The sequence below is a fragment of the Grampus griseus genome, assembly GCF_964374135.1.
Source record: "Grampus griseus genome assembly, chromosome: 4".
In the NCBI taxonomy this organism is placed as follows: Eukaryota; Metazoa; Chordata; class Mammalia; order Artiodactyla; family Delphinidae; genus Grampus; species Grampus griseus.
Genome location: NC_138997.1, coordinates 134,193,135 through 134,213,373, shown reverse-complemented (window position 1 = coordinate 134,213,373; position 20,239 = coordinate 134,193,135). Strand labels below are relative to the sequence as shown.

Genomic DNA, 20,239 nt, shown 5'->3' with positions numbered 1-20,239 from the left:
CTGGAGAAATTACAGATATTAACTCTAACCATAAAAATTGCTATAAGTTTTAGAAAAATTTGATTTGAGAGCAGAGATTTAACAACATAATTCACCCATGAAAGAAATCAGAACATGCACATCAAAATTTTCTCCTTACTTATCTTGCAAAATGTTTATATTTTTCTCTGTTTTCTCTTAACATTGGTCTTATATTTTTTCCAATTGTAAATGTCTCCTCATTATCAAGTTGTAGCTCACATTTTCACCAGAAACCTTAACAGAAAGTTTTTGCTTATTCAGGCAATGGTATGAATTCACTTTATTTATAAAGCCAGAAACTAATTGCCATTATCTAAATTCTTATTGGAGTCAGGAAAGGGGAATTTGTATTTTATGACAAACCAAGAATTCTCTTATTGACATTGTAGTAGTGCAGTGGCTTAATGCATTTCATGATATACTTTTATCTACTAGTATGAAAATACCAATAATACGAATCACTTAATTTTTTAAATTTATAGCCAAGTTTTGACCATGTGTCATGTATAAATCTCATGATAATTAGGTAAGAAATTGACACATTTAGAAGCTAAGTTCCCTTTATAGCTAAAAGAAAAATTTACAAGAAGAGAAATTTGAAAATTTTCAGGTAAATATAACAAGTAACATTAACTGAATCATCACTTACTAGTGTTTTCTTCTTCAATACATATTTCAAGAAGGCACAATTATTAAAAATAAACTCATAATTAATCCTAGTATGTACATGGTAAGTATTTAATAAATGGAAAAAAATTTCTCACAATTAAATAGATTGCCTTAGATCTACCTCCAATAATATTAAAATGTTTAAGAATATACAACTAAAAATGTTGTATCAGTATTTAAATTAGACAAAAGTTCTATCTTTTAATCTAATGGTATTATAAAATTGAAAATATATTGGTTTTAAGTTCATTTTATTGTTTTTTTTATCTTTTTTTTTTTTTTTTTTTGCTATTTAAGCTGTGATTAATCAGTTTCTCCCCTTGTGATGGTTTATGTAAGCGTTTACCACATCTCCTTGGACTTCTGCCATATCTAACCAATACATCAATACTGCACTGAAAAAAACGGAAAGCACCTTGACAAGGCTATAGAAAGTAAGTGCCACAGAGCAGTGGTCAAGCCGAAGAATTTCACACATGGAGCCAGGTGCAGTGGAAAACTGAAAAAGCTTATGTGATTCTCTGTGCAGCTGCCTCCGTGTTTAAAGCCCTTCTATGAACAAGATTGGTGACTGCAAATGGCTTAGAAAGGAGAAAAGCAAGGGGGGGAGGGAGGAGAAAGAACAAAAAGGAAAACTATTCATAGAAGAATAAATAGAAGGAATATCCAAATAAATAAATACAAGCTAATGTTAACATAGAAAAAGAAAGTGGGAATAAATAAAAACTTACGGAGTTTAAACAGGTGAAGCACTAAGCTAAACAGTGTATATAATGTAATATGAAATGAGGTACAAACTAAAGAATTCAGAATCTATTTCTTTTCAGTGCTGTTTTTCCTTGATAGTCTAACTTTCCCCCTTTATAACCTAGCTCAGTGGGATCTGCTTATTAGCACAAAAGTTTTTCATATTCTAAACCTGGAAATGTATGTGCTATGAAGAATATTCTCTAAATATTGCAAAATTGGAAGACCATCAATACTTGGTTTTAGAAGGTAATAAAACAGATGTACTTATTTACCTGAAATAGGCTTAACTTTTTGGAAATACTGTGTGTAATGTGTGTGTAAATGTTGTGTAAAGTTTATAGTACACAACAAAGAATGGACAGGAAAAAGTCATTAACATCTTAATTCTCTGCATTTAGGGTTTCATACTTTACAAGGTAAACACTTCAAAATCATTTTTACAATAAAATTAGACATATTAAATCTGACTTAAATTCAGCACACGAAGGTATAATTACTTCTTAATACGAGTGTGTTATTACAATTTAAAACAGCTATCATTGTGCCCAGTATGTGGTGGCAGCTCTATAACTGCTAATGAAGTAGATTGTTAATTCTGTAATACTTTTACATGTTTAAGAACTTAAAGATAGAAAAAAGAATTTGCCTTTTTGATAAGAAAAACTGCCTGCTTTTAAATATGTTTTCCTTACACAATTTAGCATTTAAAATTTCCTTTTAATGTTTTGACATCTCAAATAATTTAAAAGAAACATTACCGAAATGGCAACATTGAGTGCCTGTGAAATGAAAGAGCTAGTGGGAAGGCGCACTGATAAGAATGTATTCCCATCCATGTTCCAAATTTAACACTTTTTGCAGATGTTTATTCATTTCTCTTTTTTCGGTTAAGTTATTATGGCTCATTATGTCTGAGGGGACTAAACTAATTGAAATGTTCATTGAGGTTGGAGTGCTACAGAAAAAAACCCAAAAAACTAAAAAAACAAAGTAGGGGGGAGTGGGAAAGGAATAAAGTGCACCCAAGGAACCATGCAGCAGTGGATATTCTTTTTTTTGTTTTTAATATCAAGCATTTTGTTTCCAAAGTTTTAAAAGGCAGACTATTAAATTAGAAACTCTGAAAAAAGGAATAGGAATGAGCAATTCTAAACATATACCTTTTAAAAGATAACAATAAATCATATGTCATATATAGGCCAAAAATGAAAGGGACTTTGTACTCAAATATAAACTTCTGGCAAGATCTGGTTTGTTGTCAGGTTCCCAGACACTAAATAGATGCTCTGTTCACTTAGCGTGAAGGCCCGCAAGGGGCAGGGACCTCCGGGAATTCTTGGCAGTTCTCAAGTCTCATTAGGTCTGCATATTAATGACTTGCAGCAATATAAAGAGACCCTTGAGCAGTCTTTTTTTCCCCTCCTCCTGCCTGCGTTTCCCAAGGCTAAGGCAGCCTCAGACACGGCACACATAAGCCAAGTGAGAGGCTTGCAGCCACCACTGCTGCCAGGCGACCGTGGGGCTGATACTGCCCTTTGGCACACTGCGTCAGCACCGTTCAGAGGCCCAGGGAGCGTGTTAAGGAATGGGTGCTCTCGAGGATCAATGGTACCTTGAAAATGAGAACCCTATCACCCTACACTTAATCACTAACCAAAATAAAGCTCAAAGCTCAAGTGAATGAAGTTGGACCTTGAGACAGTCCAGTGATGGGCGTCTTAGAAGTTATAAAAGTTAGCTTGCCTTTGCCTTTCTTTATGTGTCAGATAAACACAAAACTCAACTGAAAAAGCAAAAGCAAAAAAAAAAAAATCAACAAGCACCCTTCATAGTTGAAATGCAAATTAAGTGGAAAGAAAACCCAAACCTTGTGAAATTGTTTTCATTATTTTAAGGTACATATTTTATTTCTTTTAAGTGTTTTTCTTTGATTATTAGTAGTTAGAGTTATCAGGATCCTATAAAACTTAAAGGGTAAATTTATATAGAAAAAGTAAAGGAAGATAAAGTAAAACAAAGTAAAAAATACGTATCACATTGCAACCTCCATCAGTGAATACCATTAAGCCCGCATACAAATATACCTAGAGTTCAACTTTTGAACATGGATCCAATGAAAATATGAGGGAACCTAGGATGCTTCAGAAAATACACATTATCAAATGTTAACTAGTGTCCTGAAGCCTAAGAACCCGGGATTGGAAATCCTGCTTTCAACCTATTCATGATTTTAATCACCATTCCTTCTCTCATTCAATATTCGTTGACATGTAAAATGCATTGCTCTGGAAATGGAGAAATTTGGATTCTGGTCCCCAGTCATCCACTCATCCTCTTGTGACCTTGTGCAGGTCAACCAATTTCATTCCTCTTCGGTTACCTCATCCGTAAGCAAGTCTAATAATATCGTAATTGACTGAAGACTGAGGACTGGACCACGCGAGAAATCTCTGGCTTTTGTATGCAGTATAATTCCAGGAAAGAACATTGCATAAAAAAGAAACGTTTCATAGTCTAACATATTCCACAATGAATTTCTAGCTTTCATTCTCTGAAGGAACAGTAAATATTACAATCCTCTTCGAGTATACAATTGTCGACATAGGATGGCACCATTCTTCTGGAGATTTACTGACACTAAAAATTACCTAGAACATCATCCTTTCAGGATTGATTTTTGAAAAACACTATAAAAGTCAGCATTGCCCTTTGATCACACTTACCAGCTGACTGGCCGCGGTTGGTGGCATCGTGATCACTATCTCCCTGTTCGCTGTCTCCATGGCCACTGTCCTTAGAGCTTACTATGTCGGCTTCCTGGAATGCAGAACTAGAAGTACAAAAATGTGAATATTAGAATAAAAAAGGTGAAGAAACACAGAAAACATTCTTCTGCCACCACATGGTCACTGATGGTGCTGCAGATGCCTAGAGCTCTCAGGTGGCTTTATTTCTGCTTAAAGCTATTTTTCATAACCTTAAGCCTAACTCTCTAAAATTAAACATTAGCAGTTAGTTGGAGCTGTTAAGGCATGTAAAGTTTAGCCATTATTCTGTGATTGGAACTAAGCATATGTTTATATCATTTTCATAGAAGATATATATATGTATATATCTGGAACAGCTAGGAAGATTATTAGAAGCAGTGTAGGAGTGTAAACTGACAAAATATTCAAGTATACTTAGTGGTTATATGTAAATGAAACACACCAATATTTTTAAAGTTTATTGTCTAGGAAACCTAACGTAATCAGTATTTATGTCCTGCCCTAATTGGAAATACTTTATCATTTTCTATTTTGATATTGAATAATATACCTAATTCCTACTTTTAGTAGGTAGTAATTTGTCCATACACCAAGGTAGGAAAAAAAAAAAGGAGTCCATACCTGTTAACTCGGCGAGGTCTGTCAACTAGATAGCTGAGCTCTGCTCGCTGGTGTTTAGTCTAGAAAAAAAATAAATAAATCAAGAGCATTTGAATGCTAAGGGTTTAACTAACAAGTCTGCTTTTGAAGTTAGGAACTAATTCTAGCTTAAGTAATTGTGTACATTTTTATGAATTTCTTAGCTGTCCTAAAACCTCAGACTAGTGATTGCTGGGTAAAGGCAAGAAGATATGCAGAGACACTTCAATCTAGATTTTCAGTAAAGGTTAAAAAAAAAATGCAGAGATAAAAGGCCAATTTTAAGTGTGTGTGTGTGTGTGTGTGTGTGTGTGTGTGTGTGTGTGTGTGTGTGTTAAGGAGAGAATGCAAATGACCTCATAGCTGGGGCTCATAAACTGTTGTCTCCAATAGGGTCAACCTAGTTATATATGCTGCAGTCTTTCTGTTTCAGTGGCCTAAAAACAGTGTTTAGGTGCATATACTGGTTGACACAAGAAAAACAGCACGCTCAATAAGAAAAAGTTTGGATATTTTATGGAATTATTTTGTTGTTTATTTTCAAAATGTGCTTAAGATACAAATGAGCTGTACAAATATTCATGAAAGTCAATGAATAATATCTAAGACTCAAAATAAATGAAATAACCTGCCAAGAAAGGAGTTCATCATCCTCCCTTCCCTCCTGGCCCCAATTCTTTTTCCCCTCCAAACACCCCTTGCCTTCTCCTCCCCGCCTCCAGCACCCACACGCCTTTTCCGGTCCAAACTTTCTTTTACAGAAATCAACTCCGTTCTCCCCCCCTCCCTCCCTCCTTTCAACTTCGCTACTTCTCCATCTTATAAAAAGAAATCGGAATTGACAAGCCAAATTCTTGGATGAAGAAAGCCAACAGCAGTGAGTTATCCAAAACGGTGGCAAGAAGGTAATTATTAGCTAAAAGATATACTCAAGACAACAATTGTTTAAGCCTTCCGTTAGTTTACGTTTACAGGGGTTTGTGCCAAAGCAACTTCATTCAAATTCACACTGTGTGGGCGTTCGGCTTCAAGAGCGTCTGTAAATGCTGTCCAGAGCAGAACTGAAGGCTTTCTTTGCAACCCGAGTTCAAACGACAAGGATCTGATAACTCATTCACTAAAACATGCATTCAAGTTTAGACAACTGTGCAAAGTTAAACAATCTATAGCTTACTTTTACACGCGACTGAAAGCATCGATAAACAAAGCAAAACAATGAACTTTATTAACGCCTGGGACAAATGCAAAGAGAAAAAAAAAAACACCTTTGCCAGCGCCAGAAGGTCCCTCCACCGCATTTCCCTCTCCCCACAGCGCACTTTCCCCTTTACCCCCAGATTTCTAAGAAGGGAAAAGACTGAGAGGGGGGTTGGGATTTTAAAGGAAAGATGCCAGAGGGAAGAGGGAAGGTACCAAGGTGGCAAAGCACCAAAGGAGGGGAATGAAAATAAACGTGGAGGGGTGGAGCGCAGAAAATTAGGGACAACACGAAGTTTAAGTTATACACGAAAGTGTGGGAGAGGTGACTCCCCATTCCTGCCTCCACAAAGATACAAGTGAGCTAATATCCTAAAAATAAATACACAGTGCACCAGAGATACAAGGGCCGGGCTAGAGGAGGCTTTCGGATGGAGGAGATGAGAGATGGTGGTCCTGGCGCTTCAGCCTTACCTCGTTGGACAAAATGCTTCCGTTGGAGATGATGTCGGGCTGCTGGTCTGTGTAGCCGGTGACGATGGCCCCGCAAGGGTTGTGCTCAGTGTCCGTACTCCGCGAAGGGCTGCAGGGTTTAAGGAACATCAGGTCGGTCTTGGCGGACTCGGGGGTCAGGCAGACCTGGTAGCAGTAATTCTGGTTGTGGTGATGGGAGCCAAAGCCCCCGGACTCCTCCACCGGCACTTGGGCCGGGTTACTGGGTACGTTGGAGCTTTGCACCAGCATGATGTCCGACTTGCTGAGTTTCTTCTTGCGCGCCCGGGCTTGGCGGCCGCAGCAGGTCGAGCCGCCACCGCTGCAGCAGCAGCAGCAGAGGCAGCAGTCGCTGGCCAGACACGTGTAGATGTTGAGCTTCTTCTCTTTTTGGCAACGCACGGCAAGCACGATCATGGCCAGCAGGAAGATGAAGGACACCGAGCCCAGCGCGATGATGAGGATGAGGGTGAGGTCCAGCGAGGTCTCCCCGCCGCCGGAGCGGCTGGGGCGTTGGTGCTCCCCTGACCCCCCGCCCCCGCCCCCGCCCCCGCCCTGGGGCTCGACAGCGCCATCCACCAGCTGCACCACCAGGGTGGCGGTGGAGGACAGGGGAGGTTGCCCGTGGTCGCGCACCTCGATCACCAGCTCGTAAGGCCGCTGGGGGTCGCGCTTGGCCGGCACCCGGCGCGCCGTGCGGAGCTCCCCGGTGCGCCAATCCATGCGGAAGAGGTTCATTTCGTTACCCCGCACAATGCTGTAGGTGAGCCGGGCGTTCTCGCCGTCGTCCGCGTCCACCGCGGCTACGCGGGTCAGCAGGTAACCGGGCTCCGCCGAGCGGGGCAGCACCTCGCGCGCCGGAGTCCCGTTGCGCCCCGGAAGGGGCGCCACTATGGCAGGGGCGTTGTCGTTCTGATCCACGATGAGGATGTTGACAGTGGCGTTGCCAGCCAGCGCCTGGGGGCTGCCGGCGTCCCGGGCTTCCACCTGGAAGCTGAAGTCCTTGAGCTGCTCGTGGTCGAAGGAGCGCAGGGCGTACAAGTAGCCGTTCTCGGAGTTGATGGATACGTAAGTGAAGACGCTCATGCCCTGGATCTGGCACTCGAGGATAGAGTAGGCTAGCTGGGCGTTGGCGCCCTCGTCACGGTCTGTGGCGCTCACCGCGTAGATGTAGGCGCCCGGCACATTGTTTTCGGTCACATACACGTCGTAGACCGGCTGGCTGAATCGCGGTGCGTTGTCGTTCACATCGGACACCTGCACCTGGATCGACTTGCTGGTGGAGAGCGCAGGCTCGCCCTGGTCCCGAGCCACCACGGTCAGGGTGTAGGAGTCCCCCGCCTCTCGGTCCAGAGGGGCCTCGGTCACGATGGTATAGTAGTTTTTGAAGGAAGACTTGAGGCGGAACGGCACATCCCCCAGCAGCTCGCACTGCACCTGCCCATTCTCCTCTGAGTCGCGGTCGGTCACGCTGAACAAGGCCACCACCGTGCCGGGCGCCGCGCCCTCGCTCACCGCCTCCTTCACGGTGCTGAAGCTGATCTCCGGCGCGTTGTCGTTAGCATCCAGCACTCTCACGATCACCTTGCAGTGCGCGGGCACGGCGTTGGGGCCCAGGTCCTTGGCTTGTACGTACACTTGGTACACCGGGCTCTCTTCGTAGTCCAGCTCGCCGCTCACCTCCAGTCGGCCAGTGCGAGGAGAGAGTCCGAAGAGCTCCCGCGCCCGGGGCGAAATGTGGCTGCTGAAGGAATACACGACCTCGCCATTCTGGCCCTCATCTGGGTCCGTGGCGTTAAGCTGGATCACGAGCGTGCCCGGCGGCGAGTTCTCTGGGAGGGACACAGTGTAGACGGGTTGGTCGAAGGCGGGCACATTGTCGTTGGAGTCCAGCACTCGGATGGTGAGTAGGGCCGTGCCGGTGCGCTGCTGTTGGGGGAGCAGGCCCCCTCCCGCTCCGCCTCCTCCGGCCCCTCCTCCCCCGTCCACCGCGGTCAGCACGTAGCGGTGCACCGCTTGCTGCTCTCGGTCCAGCGGCTTCTCCAGCACCAGCTCGGCGAATCGGTTGCCATCCCCCTGGGTCTGCACGTCCAGGGAGAAGTAGCTGTTGGGTGTGATCTCGTAGTCGCGCAAGGAATTGGTGCCCACGTCTGGGTCGAATGCGCTCTCCAAGGGGAAGCGGGTGCCCGGCGTGGCGCTCTCAGAGATCTCCACGGTCAGGTCCGGCTCCGGGAAGGAGGGGGGGTTGTCATTGATGTCCAACACCTCGATCTCCACCCGGAACAGCTCCAGGGGGTTTTCCAGGAAGACCTCCAGGTGCAGGACGCAGGAGGGGCTCTGCTTGCAGATTTGCTCGCGGTCAATCTTCTCGTTCACGTACAGCACCCCGGTCTCCAGGTTGAGGTCCAAGTAAGGGGTCCGAGAGTTGGGCGCCGTTTGAAACCCGCGAGCCGAAAGTTTTGTAATGTCCAAGCCCAGATCTTCAGCGATATTCCCCACGAAAGTGCCATGTTCCTGCTCCTCCTGGACCGTGTAGTGAAGCTGGGAAAAGACTCCTTCCACCATCCAGAGCAAGGCGAAGAATAATAGCACAATCATCTCCAAAGGGAAAGGAAGCAGCTTCCCGCAGCCAGCCAGCCACCCAATCGCCTCCCCAGCCACCACGAAAAAAAAAAAAATCTCAAATAAAAGTGCGCTCTGTGTGTGTGGGGGGTGGGGGGCCTGTCTTGTGGCTTTCTTCCTTAAAAATCTAATTCCTTTTGCCTCATTTTAGGGTTTCCCCCAGTTCAGCCTAATTTTTCAATCTTAGCGCAGGAAGGGTGACAGGCGTCCCCTTTCCTCATCTGTAATCTTCCCACTGACCAATTAATAAAATAATAACAATAGTCAGCGTCCTTTATTCCGACAGTCTTGGCGCAACGCGGTGCTGGCAAAGCCCAAGGAGGAAATTTTGATATTTCAAGACTGTCCTCGGTTTGTCTTCTTGCTGATGGGAGGAGAAGAATGAGGTGGAAGAGGAAGAGGAAGAGGATATGCTGTTGGCACCGCTGAACATGCCTCTTAACGTCAACGGCTGGCAAATGCAGAAGAGCTTAAAAACGGCGAGAGAATTTTGTGCCGAAAAAGCATAGAACGGTCCTGCAGCATAAAACTTTGATTCTCTTCATTTCTCCGGATGGATGTGCTTCTTGGCATTTTTTCCTCTTTCGCTCTATTTGTAGTTTTTGGCTTTCATAGTCTTACTCTCTGTCCTCATCTCCACCGTCGTTTGCCTCTCTGGAAGTGTGAAGAGCAGTTTCTTTCTTGCTGTTTCCTTCCCAAGCCTCTTCCCTCTAACCTATCTCTCTTCTTTCCAGTCCTTCCCTCCTCCTGCCTCAGCCCCAGAGCCTGCGATCTCGGCTGGCAGTTTCTGAGCTCCGAGCGCTCCGCTTCTCTGTTTTTGCGCAGCGCCCTCATTCTGCCAACCAATCGCTGAGGAGCACCACCCACCGAGCCACCGCTAATTGGCCAACCTGACCGTCAAGCAGGCGCGTCACGCAAGCAACCGGGCCGGGCTGCCGGGGTGAGTGTGAGTGTGAGCGCGACCACAGCCCGGCAGGTCCCGAGGCGCTAGCTGGGACTCTGCCACGGAAAGTTCCCAGTCCCCGGCCGCAGGTAATGGAGAGGGAATAGAGAGGTTCCCCTGCTTCCATCAGCAAATGCGAAAACATAATAGCAGCAGCGGTATCCTCTCCCAGGAGCGGGGTTTCCAATGACGCTAGCATTCTTTTTCCTTTAAGGTATTTTCCTTGCTACTGTTCGTGGAAATAAGTCACCGAGAACAGGAAAAAGTTGCAGAGGGGCCACTAATTGGCAGGGGTTACCTAATTAAGGGACTCTCGTGGAGATTGGCAGGACTTTTAAAAAACAGATACGATAAGGATTGTGTTAAACTAAGCGTGAGGGTCTGACGGGGCCGTGTAGGAAGGGGTGAAGCTTAGGTGGGTCCTGAAAAGCCGCGGGATTCAAGCCCAGGGTTGAGGGCTGGCGGCTCCTATAGACGTGCGGCCGCGTTAGACTTACCTCTTCCCTTCCTAAACGTACATCCACAATATTCTTACCAAATAGATTAATGCGCTTGGGGACCCGGGTTGAGCTGTGAACCCTTCGGTCAGTGACTGAGGAGTTTCATCTGAGCTCCGCTTTGGAGCCCGCCCGCCTAACGCCGGCCTCGCGGGCCTCTGGCTTGTTCGCTGCAAGGCGCCGCGGATATCCCTGCGCGTCCCCCCGGCCAAGTGCGACGCCGCGGCGGCGCGCACAGGCTTTTTTCTGCTTATTCTGACAATTGGAGAGCTCCCCGCTCCGCCCTCTGCTAGACCGAAGCACCGATTCTTGCCCAGCTTGGGGCAAGACCGCTGGACGAGGGCAGCTGGGCGGCGGCGAACGCGGGCGCGGGAGGAGGCGGGGGTGGGTGCATGGGCTGGGTCGCTGCACACGCGGGGCCAGAGTGTGTGCCGCTGCGGCTATCTGCGAACGCGCTTGCACATTCACGGTGCTCGCATCCATCCTTCCTGGTCCAGCGCACAGATCTGTGTAAGCCCCAACGGAGCACCCTCCACCCCTCCTCCCGGGTCGCGAAGGATGCGCTTGACGAGCTCCGAGGGCTCACTCCTGAGGCGCGGGGGCAAAGCGGCGCGTAAACGCACCCAGTTCCTGTGAAGTTGAAATAGAGCGCGAACTCTTCAATGCGAGAGAGTGGATTGAATGTTAATTCTCCAAGAAAAGATTAAAAAAAAAACCCAGAAAACATAATTGTGTATTAATTAGTGGGCTGTAAGGGGTTGTTTATTCAAACGCAAGCCGCCCTTGTTCAGTTTCCTTCTTATGCCACAGGATGGGAAGGTCCCTTGGGGCTTCCTGGTAATGAATGACCTGAGAGCAACACCGCCACAACCTGCGGGAAAAGGAGAGTCGTTTCCCCGACCCCGAGGTACGTTGCCATTCCCTCCTGGCGGGGAATTAAGGAGGGCGAGTGGCCATGGGCGTGATTATAGACTGAGGCATGCCCCTGCGAGTGCGTGTCTGCTGCCCTAGCCCCCCGCCCCCCTTGGCTCTTTCATGGAGATGGGTCCTGCATTTGAGCGGTTAGAAGGAAAGGATGCCAGCAAAAATGGCTAATCCTTTTCCAGCTGCAGTAAATTGACGATTGGCCAAAGCCAAGCGAAAACCGCTGCAGTTGAAATGATTTTAGCATCACGTCTGCGGCTGCGAATGGAGCGTCAGTTTATAAAAGGACCTGTGGATCAATGAAAAGGAGATTATAGTGTATCTGAAAATTAATAACGGCATTGCATCTGTACTTTCTACCCCTCCCCCTCCCTGTTTTTTCTTTAGATCTGAAGGATTGAAATGACACGTTTTGAGGTCTTCAAGCTGACTCATCAGAATCCTGGAGCATTTTTTAAATGACGGTAATTTTCTAATATTTCATTTGTACATACGGAAACACTTGTGTGTGTGCCCGTGTGCGCGCGTGTTTGCGTGTGAGAGACATGCGGCTGAATGACAATGCAGATCCGGAAATTGCGGGAGACGGTTTGTGCTCTCAAGATGTAGCTGAAGTTTGAGCCGACTTTGGACGTTCGCTGAGAGCCAGAGTGCTTCCCGAGGTGCAGAGGAGAAGATGGCCAGATTTGCCTGTAAATAATCACTGCATCCACTGTTAACGCTTGAGCTGCATTTTTTTTTTTTTTTTTTTCTTTTTGGTAGCAGTTGTGTTTGAAAGGGGAACTCTCGCCGCAAACGTGGGTTACAGGCGTCTCCTAGCGGCGAAAGCAACACAGGGCATGCCGGAGAATTTCGCTTTGGAGCTCTCATTCGACAGGGCTGGCCTGTTGGGGGCTCTTTAGGATTTCTTGGGTCGCAGAGGCCTGCATTCACCCCGGCGACGCCGGCCGGGGTCCTGTAGAGGTCTCGCCTCTGACTTCTAGTCTCCGAGGCGCCGTGGTATCGGCGGGGTGACGACGGAGTCTTCCGCCTGGGAGAGCAGACGCGAGCCTGGCCGTCCGCCTCCGTCTGGGTAGCTCCGGCCAAGGGCGATTGCAAGAGTATTTTGTCCCGGGCCAAGACTCAAACGTTGGCATCAGCACCCTTACTGACTTACTTGCCTCCTTACTCTGGAACCTTAAACAGACCCCCCTCGCCCCGTCACCCATGAAACAAAACCACACTTTAAATCTGCCTTTTAAAAATGCTTTTGAAATGAAACCCGTGTCCTTTTTTCCTTGCTGTGTCAATCCAGCAGATTCCCCCCCCTCCTTCTTTTTCACTCGGCGGACCCCAGAATGTAGTGAGGCCGTGATTACATAGATAACAGCTTCGGCGGGGGGGTGGGGCGGGGGGGGGTGGACGACCTCTTTGAAGTGCAGAATACAGTTCAATGCAGCGTCCTTCGACCCCCTCCCCCCCCAATTATTGAAACCGGCCGGGAGAACCAATTCCTAATGTAACCCTCCCCCAAACCCCACGCCCCCTCCAGGAGCGCCAACCATCTGGGCCCAGACAAATCGTATCCTAAGGCAGATGGGGAAAGTAGCTATTATTATTTGGAGGGGGTTTATCAAAATCAATTTTCATAAAAAATCCTGGTAGGTGTGTGAGTGATTATGCACCCTCGTCTACTTCATTGTCCTCTAAGGGCAGCCGAATGGGGAGGGGGGCGCTAAGGATCTCACCGTCGCGTTTTATGTACATAGTTACAAACTTTGAAAGCAGCTAACCGGGCTGCTTTCTTCCCTACCCTTTTCTGTAAAAGGCGGGAGGGAAACAAGTTTGTTAACCAGCGTTTGGATGAATGAGTGTTTGCAGTGATTTAATTTGACTTGAAAGCAATTTGTTTCTAAATCCTCTTATTATTGCAGTGTGCCCAGGGCTTTGAGAGAAAAAAATTTTTTTTTTAAGAAATGGAAGAAAAAATATTTAAATTGTCAATAAGGAGTCTTTCAAATGCCAGGCCCCTTGCCAGGGTTGAGCTGAGTGGTTCCTGGCACTTGTCATTCCCAGCAAGCACAGTGCAGAGAGGAAATGCAGAGTACCTGGAGTGTATAGCATCTCGAATGGGTAACCATGAAATCAGTTTATTTGTAGTAATGTAACCTAACTTAAGAGGTGGGAAGGCAAGGCTTCACAGCCAATGCCACACTGGTCGTTCTTGTTCATCCACAGTAGAGTGAGTGTTGACTAGAGTTTCTGGAAAAGATTTATAGCATATACATGCTACTGTAAGCATTCAGGTAACTCTTTTGTTACTGTGTTCTAATCCTTTGGACCCAACAGAACAAACCAACCCAGTTCCGCGGGCTGAGAGTACCAGCTCTTAAGTGTTACTTGATGTTTGAAGTAGAACCGTTCTTCTCCATTTTGTTTAACCTTGTTAATATTGGTGTGGCTTCACATTTCAGTGTCTTCCGGTTATCAGACAGGGCCAGCGTTTTGTTAAACTCTACAGTGAATTAAAAGCACTGAGGAGCTGAAGCAGCCCTTTAATGCAAAATGACAAATTGCACTTAAGCAATACATGAACAAGAAAATGATTTATGGATTTTTACAGTGGTCTGAGCAAATGAAAGCAACATGAATTATACATCCTAAATGCTCACGATATCATTTTCTAATAATACTGTTTCAGTTCAGATGCTCTATACTCTTATCCTTTCTATAAGAGATACTGATCAGTAAGAAGTCCAGGAGTATTTTTAAATTAGACAACGGTGTTTGATACTGGTTCCAAATACATATATGTTTCCTGAGTGTGGGGTGGGTGATCAACACTGACACAGTAACATTCTTGTCGGCTCCCTCACGTATTGTGTCTTTTAGTGACAAATAGGTAGTCCTTTGGAAACTTATGTTTTGTTCCACACCTTCTTTCAAAATGTAAATAAAGAGATCTGATACGGAATGACAATCTTTATTACATCATGACCTCTTTTTCTGAAAATCAAAATGCATTACCTCATCTTATCCTTTTCTTAAAAATTGCTTTGGATAGTGAAATATCTGATTTCTCCAAAATGTCTCTTATCCTCTTCATATTGGTTTATCCTGTCTTTTTTTTTTAGAACATTGTTTAATTCCTTAGTGTGTTAAAGACACACCTGAGTGAGTAAAAATGTCACGTGCCTTAGTATTTTGGCATTAGTAGATAAAATAGATCTATGGCTGTCTTAAATTACAGAAAAATACTCAATCAGGTAAAATTTTGTGTGGTGCCTCTCTGAAAAAAAAAATTAGTTACTTCTGTGTTATGATGAGTGACTACTCCTAGCATTTTTATTTAATCATTTGTGGCTTATATAACTAAATATTTTAGAATTTTAAGTGAAGACATTGTCCTTACTGTATTACATACTCAACCAGAGGAAACTTCTAATTACCCAGAGGCCTCTAGAGTCACATTATTAGGCTTAATCTTAATGATCCAGGTTATTAAAAAAAAAAAAAGAAAAAATTGAATCCCAGCCTCTGCTTTTGACAGCATTAATAATTACTCTTACTGAAGATTACTGAAATCAATGATGTGATTAGGATTGTAAATAAGAACTACAAGACATCACATTTAAAAAGCCAGCTGCTTTGCTAACAGGGATGATGTATGGGTTTTACTGATGGGGCCCAGAGGTAGAAATGAAGCTTTAAACATTAAGGTCGATATAGAACAATTTCAAAAATTAATTGCAAGCCCTGATTAAGTTTATATGAGTAAGAGAAAAGATGTCTAGAAATCTCTCTTTTTTCTTCCCCAGGGAGTTTGCTTCTTATTTGACAGTGATACAGTCAACACAATACTAGTGTGTGTCTGGAAAGTATAAATTGTTTTCTTAAGGGGAAGCCCCTTGATTTTATGAATACAGAATGAGATTACTCAAATCGTGATTAGGGTTACAAGTTATAGCATTATTTTCTGAAGGGTTTGAAAAACGTTATTGGAGACAGGCACCATGGAAAGAATATGAAACGTAGAGTGAGAATTACATTAGTAATTAGAATTACAATAGTAAACAGAACAAATAGTAAAGCAGATACTTCAATTAAAAAAGGTATCTCTCTCAGTTTGGCTAGTTACTATAACTGTATAGGAAACTTGATTTCTGTGATGTCTTATTTAAGTAGACTTGCAATGCTATACTGTAAAATGCTTTATTTGATTGCAGTTTCTCGGGGTTTTTTAGGTGAAAGTGACGCCTGGTTTTTAAACAGCTAGTATATGCCAAGCATTCTTAGATAAGTTGTGGTATTTCCCCGCATGTCTACAGGTAATATCATCCCAACATTATAGGTAAGGATACTAGGATGTTCAGAATTTAACTATCTCACCAAATTAATACAAAATGCGGATCTGGGCCTTTTGATGCTCAGGTTGAGTCTCGTTTTACTACACTGTGATGTTTTCCTAGTCTATCTGATTGAACTTACTTAGGAGGTAAAACAAAAAATGAATTAATTTAGAGATTAAAGATGGAGTTCAGGGCTTCCCTGGTGGCGCAGTGGTTGAGAGTCCGCCTGCCGATGCGGGGGACATGGGTTTGTGCCCCGGTTCTGGAAGATCCCACATGCCGTGGAGCGGCTAGGCCCGTGAGCCATGGCCACTGAGCCTGCACGTCTGGAGCCTGTGCTCCGCAATGGGAGAGGCCAAGATGATTATGGAATGTTATCTACTTACTGTAAGTAAAATATGTATTATGGTTTTGGTAATAAGTACTGACAGAAGAGAAATATCATATTTCTTCTAGAAGTGTGCCCATTATTCAGAATATGTGTAATGTAGGCCCTGTAAGGTAGGTTCTATATCTGACTAATTTCTGAAGGCACCCAACTGTGGCAGTTGATGATACATTAAATTATGAAGAATTAAAGCAAATTGGGCTCAAATCCCTGCTTCTCCAAATATTTGAACTCGGCCAAATTACTTAACTCCTTTGAAACACTGTCAAAGTGTGTTAAACACTCTAAACATCTGTTAGAATATGATGATATATTTACCTTGTTGAGTCATTGTGAGGCTTAAACTGAAATGATATATGTAAAATTCTCAGCCCATAGTAGACTTTCAATAAATATTAACTATTATCATAGCAAGATTTTTTTGAATGAGATAGTCCTTAACTAAGATATTTATTGAGAATAATTAGTATTGATTTTCCTGGTGGTTTTATTATCTTCATGAAACCCAAACTAAAGTATTTACTTTGAGGACAACTTTACATTGTCCTTATTTTGCAGGAGATTATAATTTTAAAGAGAATGCAAATAATAAATGAAGAAGACCAATCTAACTAAATTTTAATTAAGCATCAAAACATAAAAGTCAATGGGCTTTTCTTCATAATCATGTTGCTTTAACACTTTTATTTTCTTCTAGGTAAGTTTAAATTTTCTGTAAGTTTTAATTTATATGATAAAACTTATGTGTAGATTTATAAAATCATTTTGATATAAACATGGTGTTTCATTGTAAAATACCGTTTTTTTATTTCTATATTTATCAACATTTTAGGATTAAAGGACTCTTATTTGACATATTCATGATTTTTCCTCCAATTCCTTGACGTAGAGTCTTAATACCTACTACTGTCTTCATGCTGATGAGTACTAAAATTCTCAAAATTAAAAACGAATTGGTGAAAATCACTTAAAGTAGAATGAATTTATTAGAATGACCAGTTCTGAGCCTCAAGCCTCAAATGTATTTGACTTTCTCTTCAGCATTCTCCTCTTTGCTATATTTCTGTCTAGCATTGCCGTTATTAGTATTCTCCTTGGTAGCTTCTTATACTTTTAGAAACAAAAACATGCATTGGTGCTTGTGTGATAGGAGCACAGCTGTAGGGATACTGAAAGAATGGAAAACAAGGGAAATCATGGATATATTTCTCCAGAATTCATCCTCAATTTGATAAATAAAGAATATGCATAAAAATGTTTTAATAACTTCATTAAACAGCATGGAAAATACATTTAAACATATAATGACTATGAATGCTGAGTGCATGGGGAGTAAAGAAAAGACTAGAATAAAAACATTTAGTTAAGCAAAGATTTCCAGAAGAGGACAGTTTGTGTTAATGATTTTAAGGGCAATAGTACTACAGATTAGCAGAAAGAAATATCTGAAGCAGGTTAAAGGAACTGGCACAGTAAAGAAGTGAAAACAGTGATAGCAACAAGCTTTTCTATGGAGATCATAAGAACAGCAAATTAAGCTTTTCAATTACAGGCCAATATCCTGACTTCGGACCTAGTTACTTGAATCTATGATGCCAGGAGGCTTCAATTTTGTTTCATTGGATTTACTGCTCCCCATTGTCACCCGCAAGAACTTGGTCAGATTTAAGGTCAGCAGAGATGGGTGAGATCCTCATTTAGCATTCACACCTGAGTAATACTTTTGGTAGGGATTGGGCTAACGGCCAATGCTCAGCCTTAGAATTATGATAAAACCTAATATCATTGCTTGTTCATTAGCATATATATTTGAGAATCCTGGCTGCTGCTTCTAATTTAATGGTGAAGTGATGATAGCTGCTTTTCTCAAAATATTTTTAGAATCTTGTCTGATTAGACTACCTAACCAAGTATCTAATATAACAAGAACATATTTTCATTCTGCTGGGCAGAATAAGGGAGAGAAGTATTGCTTAAGCCCAAGGAACCTAACAAACATTCAGGTGAACAGTCACACTTTTGATAGATTTGTGGGCTGCGTAATCAATGCTTAATAAAGACATTTAGTGCTGACTAAATGAATGAATGCTTGACTTTTTAACTTTCCACTATTATTCATCTTAAAAATATGTCTAAGATATTATACTCAATTCCAAAGGCTATACTTTTAATAATCTGTATTTGAGAAAGGTCTTTTAAGTTGGTTATTTCAAAGAAACCTTACTTAAAATGGAAAATCCACTGTACATTACAAGTGTGTTCAAAACACTTGATCTCTCACTTACAACTCATGAAATGCATTCCTTCTCTCGCTGAACTGCTACTATTCAAAAGTGATGTACCATATTATAATGTTCTTTGTTTTCTAGTTTTCATCTTATTTCATATATACTACGTTGACTGTATAACTATGACCAGAGTAAGTACAATGGCCAGTATTCTGAATTGTTTTATTCCTTTTATAAGGTCAGAATGACAAGCTAAGAAGGAGTCTTCTGCGATTAGAATGTTAGATGTTAAAAGTAAATATGGCTGATATGGGAGGGCATTTGCTGCCTTAGGTAGAATCAGGAGATATAATTTAGAAGTGTTTCAGGGTTAAGTTAAAAAGAAAGGTTGACTGACTTGATATATTCAAAGCAATGTCCTGAATTTTCAGCCAGAGTGGACACTTTATTTTTTTAAATTAATTAATTAATTTATTTATTTTTGGCTGTGTTAGGTCTTTGTTGCTGCGTGCGGGCTTTCTCTAGTTGTGGCGAGTGGAGGCTACTCTTAGTTGCGGTGCACGGGCTTCTCATTGTGGTGGCTTTTGTTACTTCAGAGCTCGGGCTCTAGGTGCATGGGCTTCAGTAGTTGTGGCACACAGGCTCAGTAGTTGTGGCTCACAGTCTCATAGAGCACAGGCTCAGTAGTTGTGGCGCACAGGCTTAGTTGCTCCGCGGAATGTGGGATCTTCCAGGACCAGGGCTCGAACCCATGTCTCCTGCATTGGCAGGCGGATTCTCAACCACTGTGACACCAGGCAAAGCCGGGGACACCATCTTGCTTCTAGTTTCTCTGTTCTTCAGTTTTCCTGAAATGAAGGAATGTCAGTTCCAAAAAAGGACTGTTGATCACCATAGTATACATATATTTTTCTTTTCTTACCCCCAGCTTCCTTTTTCATAACTAACAGACCTGTATTGTTTGTGGTTTAGATATTATGGAGTTTAGAAGTAATTCTGTAATTCGGCTAGTAATTATTTTATACATTCAGGATTAAGAGTAATCTGAGAGGTTTTTCACAGGCGAATAAAACCGGGATTAGTTGACCAGAATGAAAGGGTTTAAGTATAAATATAAGGTACACACACAGGTTCACACACGTAAGAAAAAAAAGAGCACAGTAGTTAAAACCATGTTTTTCGTATAAGAAAATATATTAACATATCAGTGAAACAGGATGGATCAAAGTTGAAAGATACTATATGTTTGCTTGATTTACAGTGGAAAAGTTCCATGTCTGTTGTGAAAGGAAAGGTTAAAGTTTTTCATCTCATACAATACGCAAAAATGAACTCCAGATGGATTTGAGCATTAACTCAAAGTATAAAACCATGGCATAACTAGATCTGTAATAGTATTTGGCAGCCTAAATAAAGAGGTAAACTGAGGCAAGCTTGAATTACCAGGAATTGAGCTCATTTGGGAATAGCAAAGGACTACAATTGGCAAACACAAACCGCAGCAACCTACAGGGATGTCTGTTAAGGGTCTGAAGCGGGACGCATTTACGAGCAAGGAGCGCAAAGAGCTGGAGTCCAGCCAGAGTCCAAGCTGTAAATTCATTGGCTTGAGGATGGAGGGGGATTGATGGCGGCTGTTCATTGGCCAGGAGATGTTTCCGTCTTATGCAAATCAGGCATTTATGGGAAATCAGTCTCTCAGTACTTATGTTCTATTTTCCTGAGGGCACGTTGGTGAGGCTATTCTTTTCATAACTTCCTTTTCCATTTAAG

The 20,239-nt window shown here is 43.0% G+C and overlaps 1 protein-coding gene and 1 long non-coding RNA gene across 3 annotated transcripts in view; one reads left to right on the top strand and one right to left on the bottom strand.

Annotated features, from left to right (window-relative positions):
- Nucleotides 1-9,922, bottom strand: part of PCDH10 (protocadherin 10) — a gene marked incomplete at its 3' end in the record, with an annotated part of 39,075 nt that extends 29,153 nt beyond the window's left edge. For both annotated transcript variants that reach the window (XM_082653944.1, XM_082653943.1), the window contains exons 1-3: nucleotides 6,519-9,922; nucleotides 4,830-4,888; nucleotides 4,164-4,270 (exon numbers count right to left, since the gene is read on the bottom strand). In XM_082653944.1, the coding sequence (XP_082510070.1) occupies nucleotides 4,164-4,270; nucleotides 4,830-4,888; nucleotides 6,519-9,134 (2,782 nt within the window). In that variant the 5' untranslated portion in view covers nucleotides 9,135-9,922. The remainder of the gene's footprint in view (nucleotides 1-4,163; nucleotides 4,271-4,829; nucleotides 4,889-6,518) is intronic.
- A 180-nt stretch (nucleotides 9,923-10,102) lies between these two features.
- On the top strand, nucleotides 10,103-11,947 carry LOC309822151. Its single transcript, XR_014296709.1, has 3 exons — nucleotides 10,103-10,190; nucleotides 11,409-11,505; nucleotides 11,910-11,947. It is a non-coding gene; the product is annotated as an uncharacterized lncRNA (long non-coding RNA).
- Nucleotides 11,948-20,239: the final 8,292 nt, after the last annotated feature.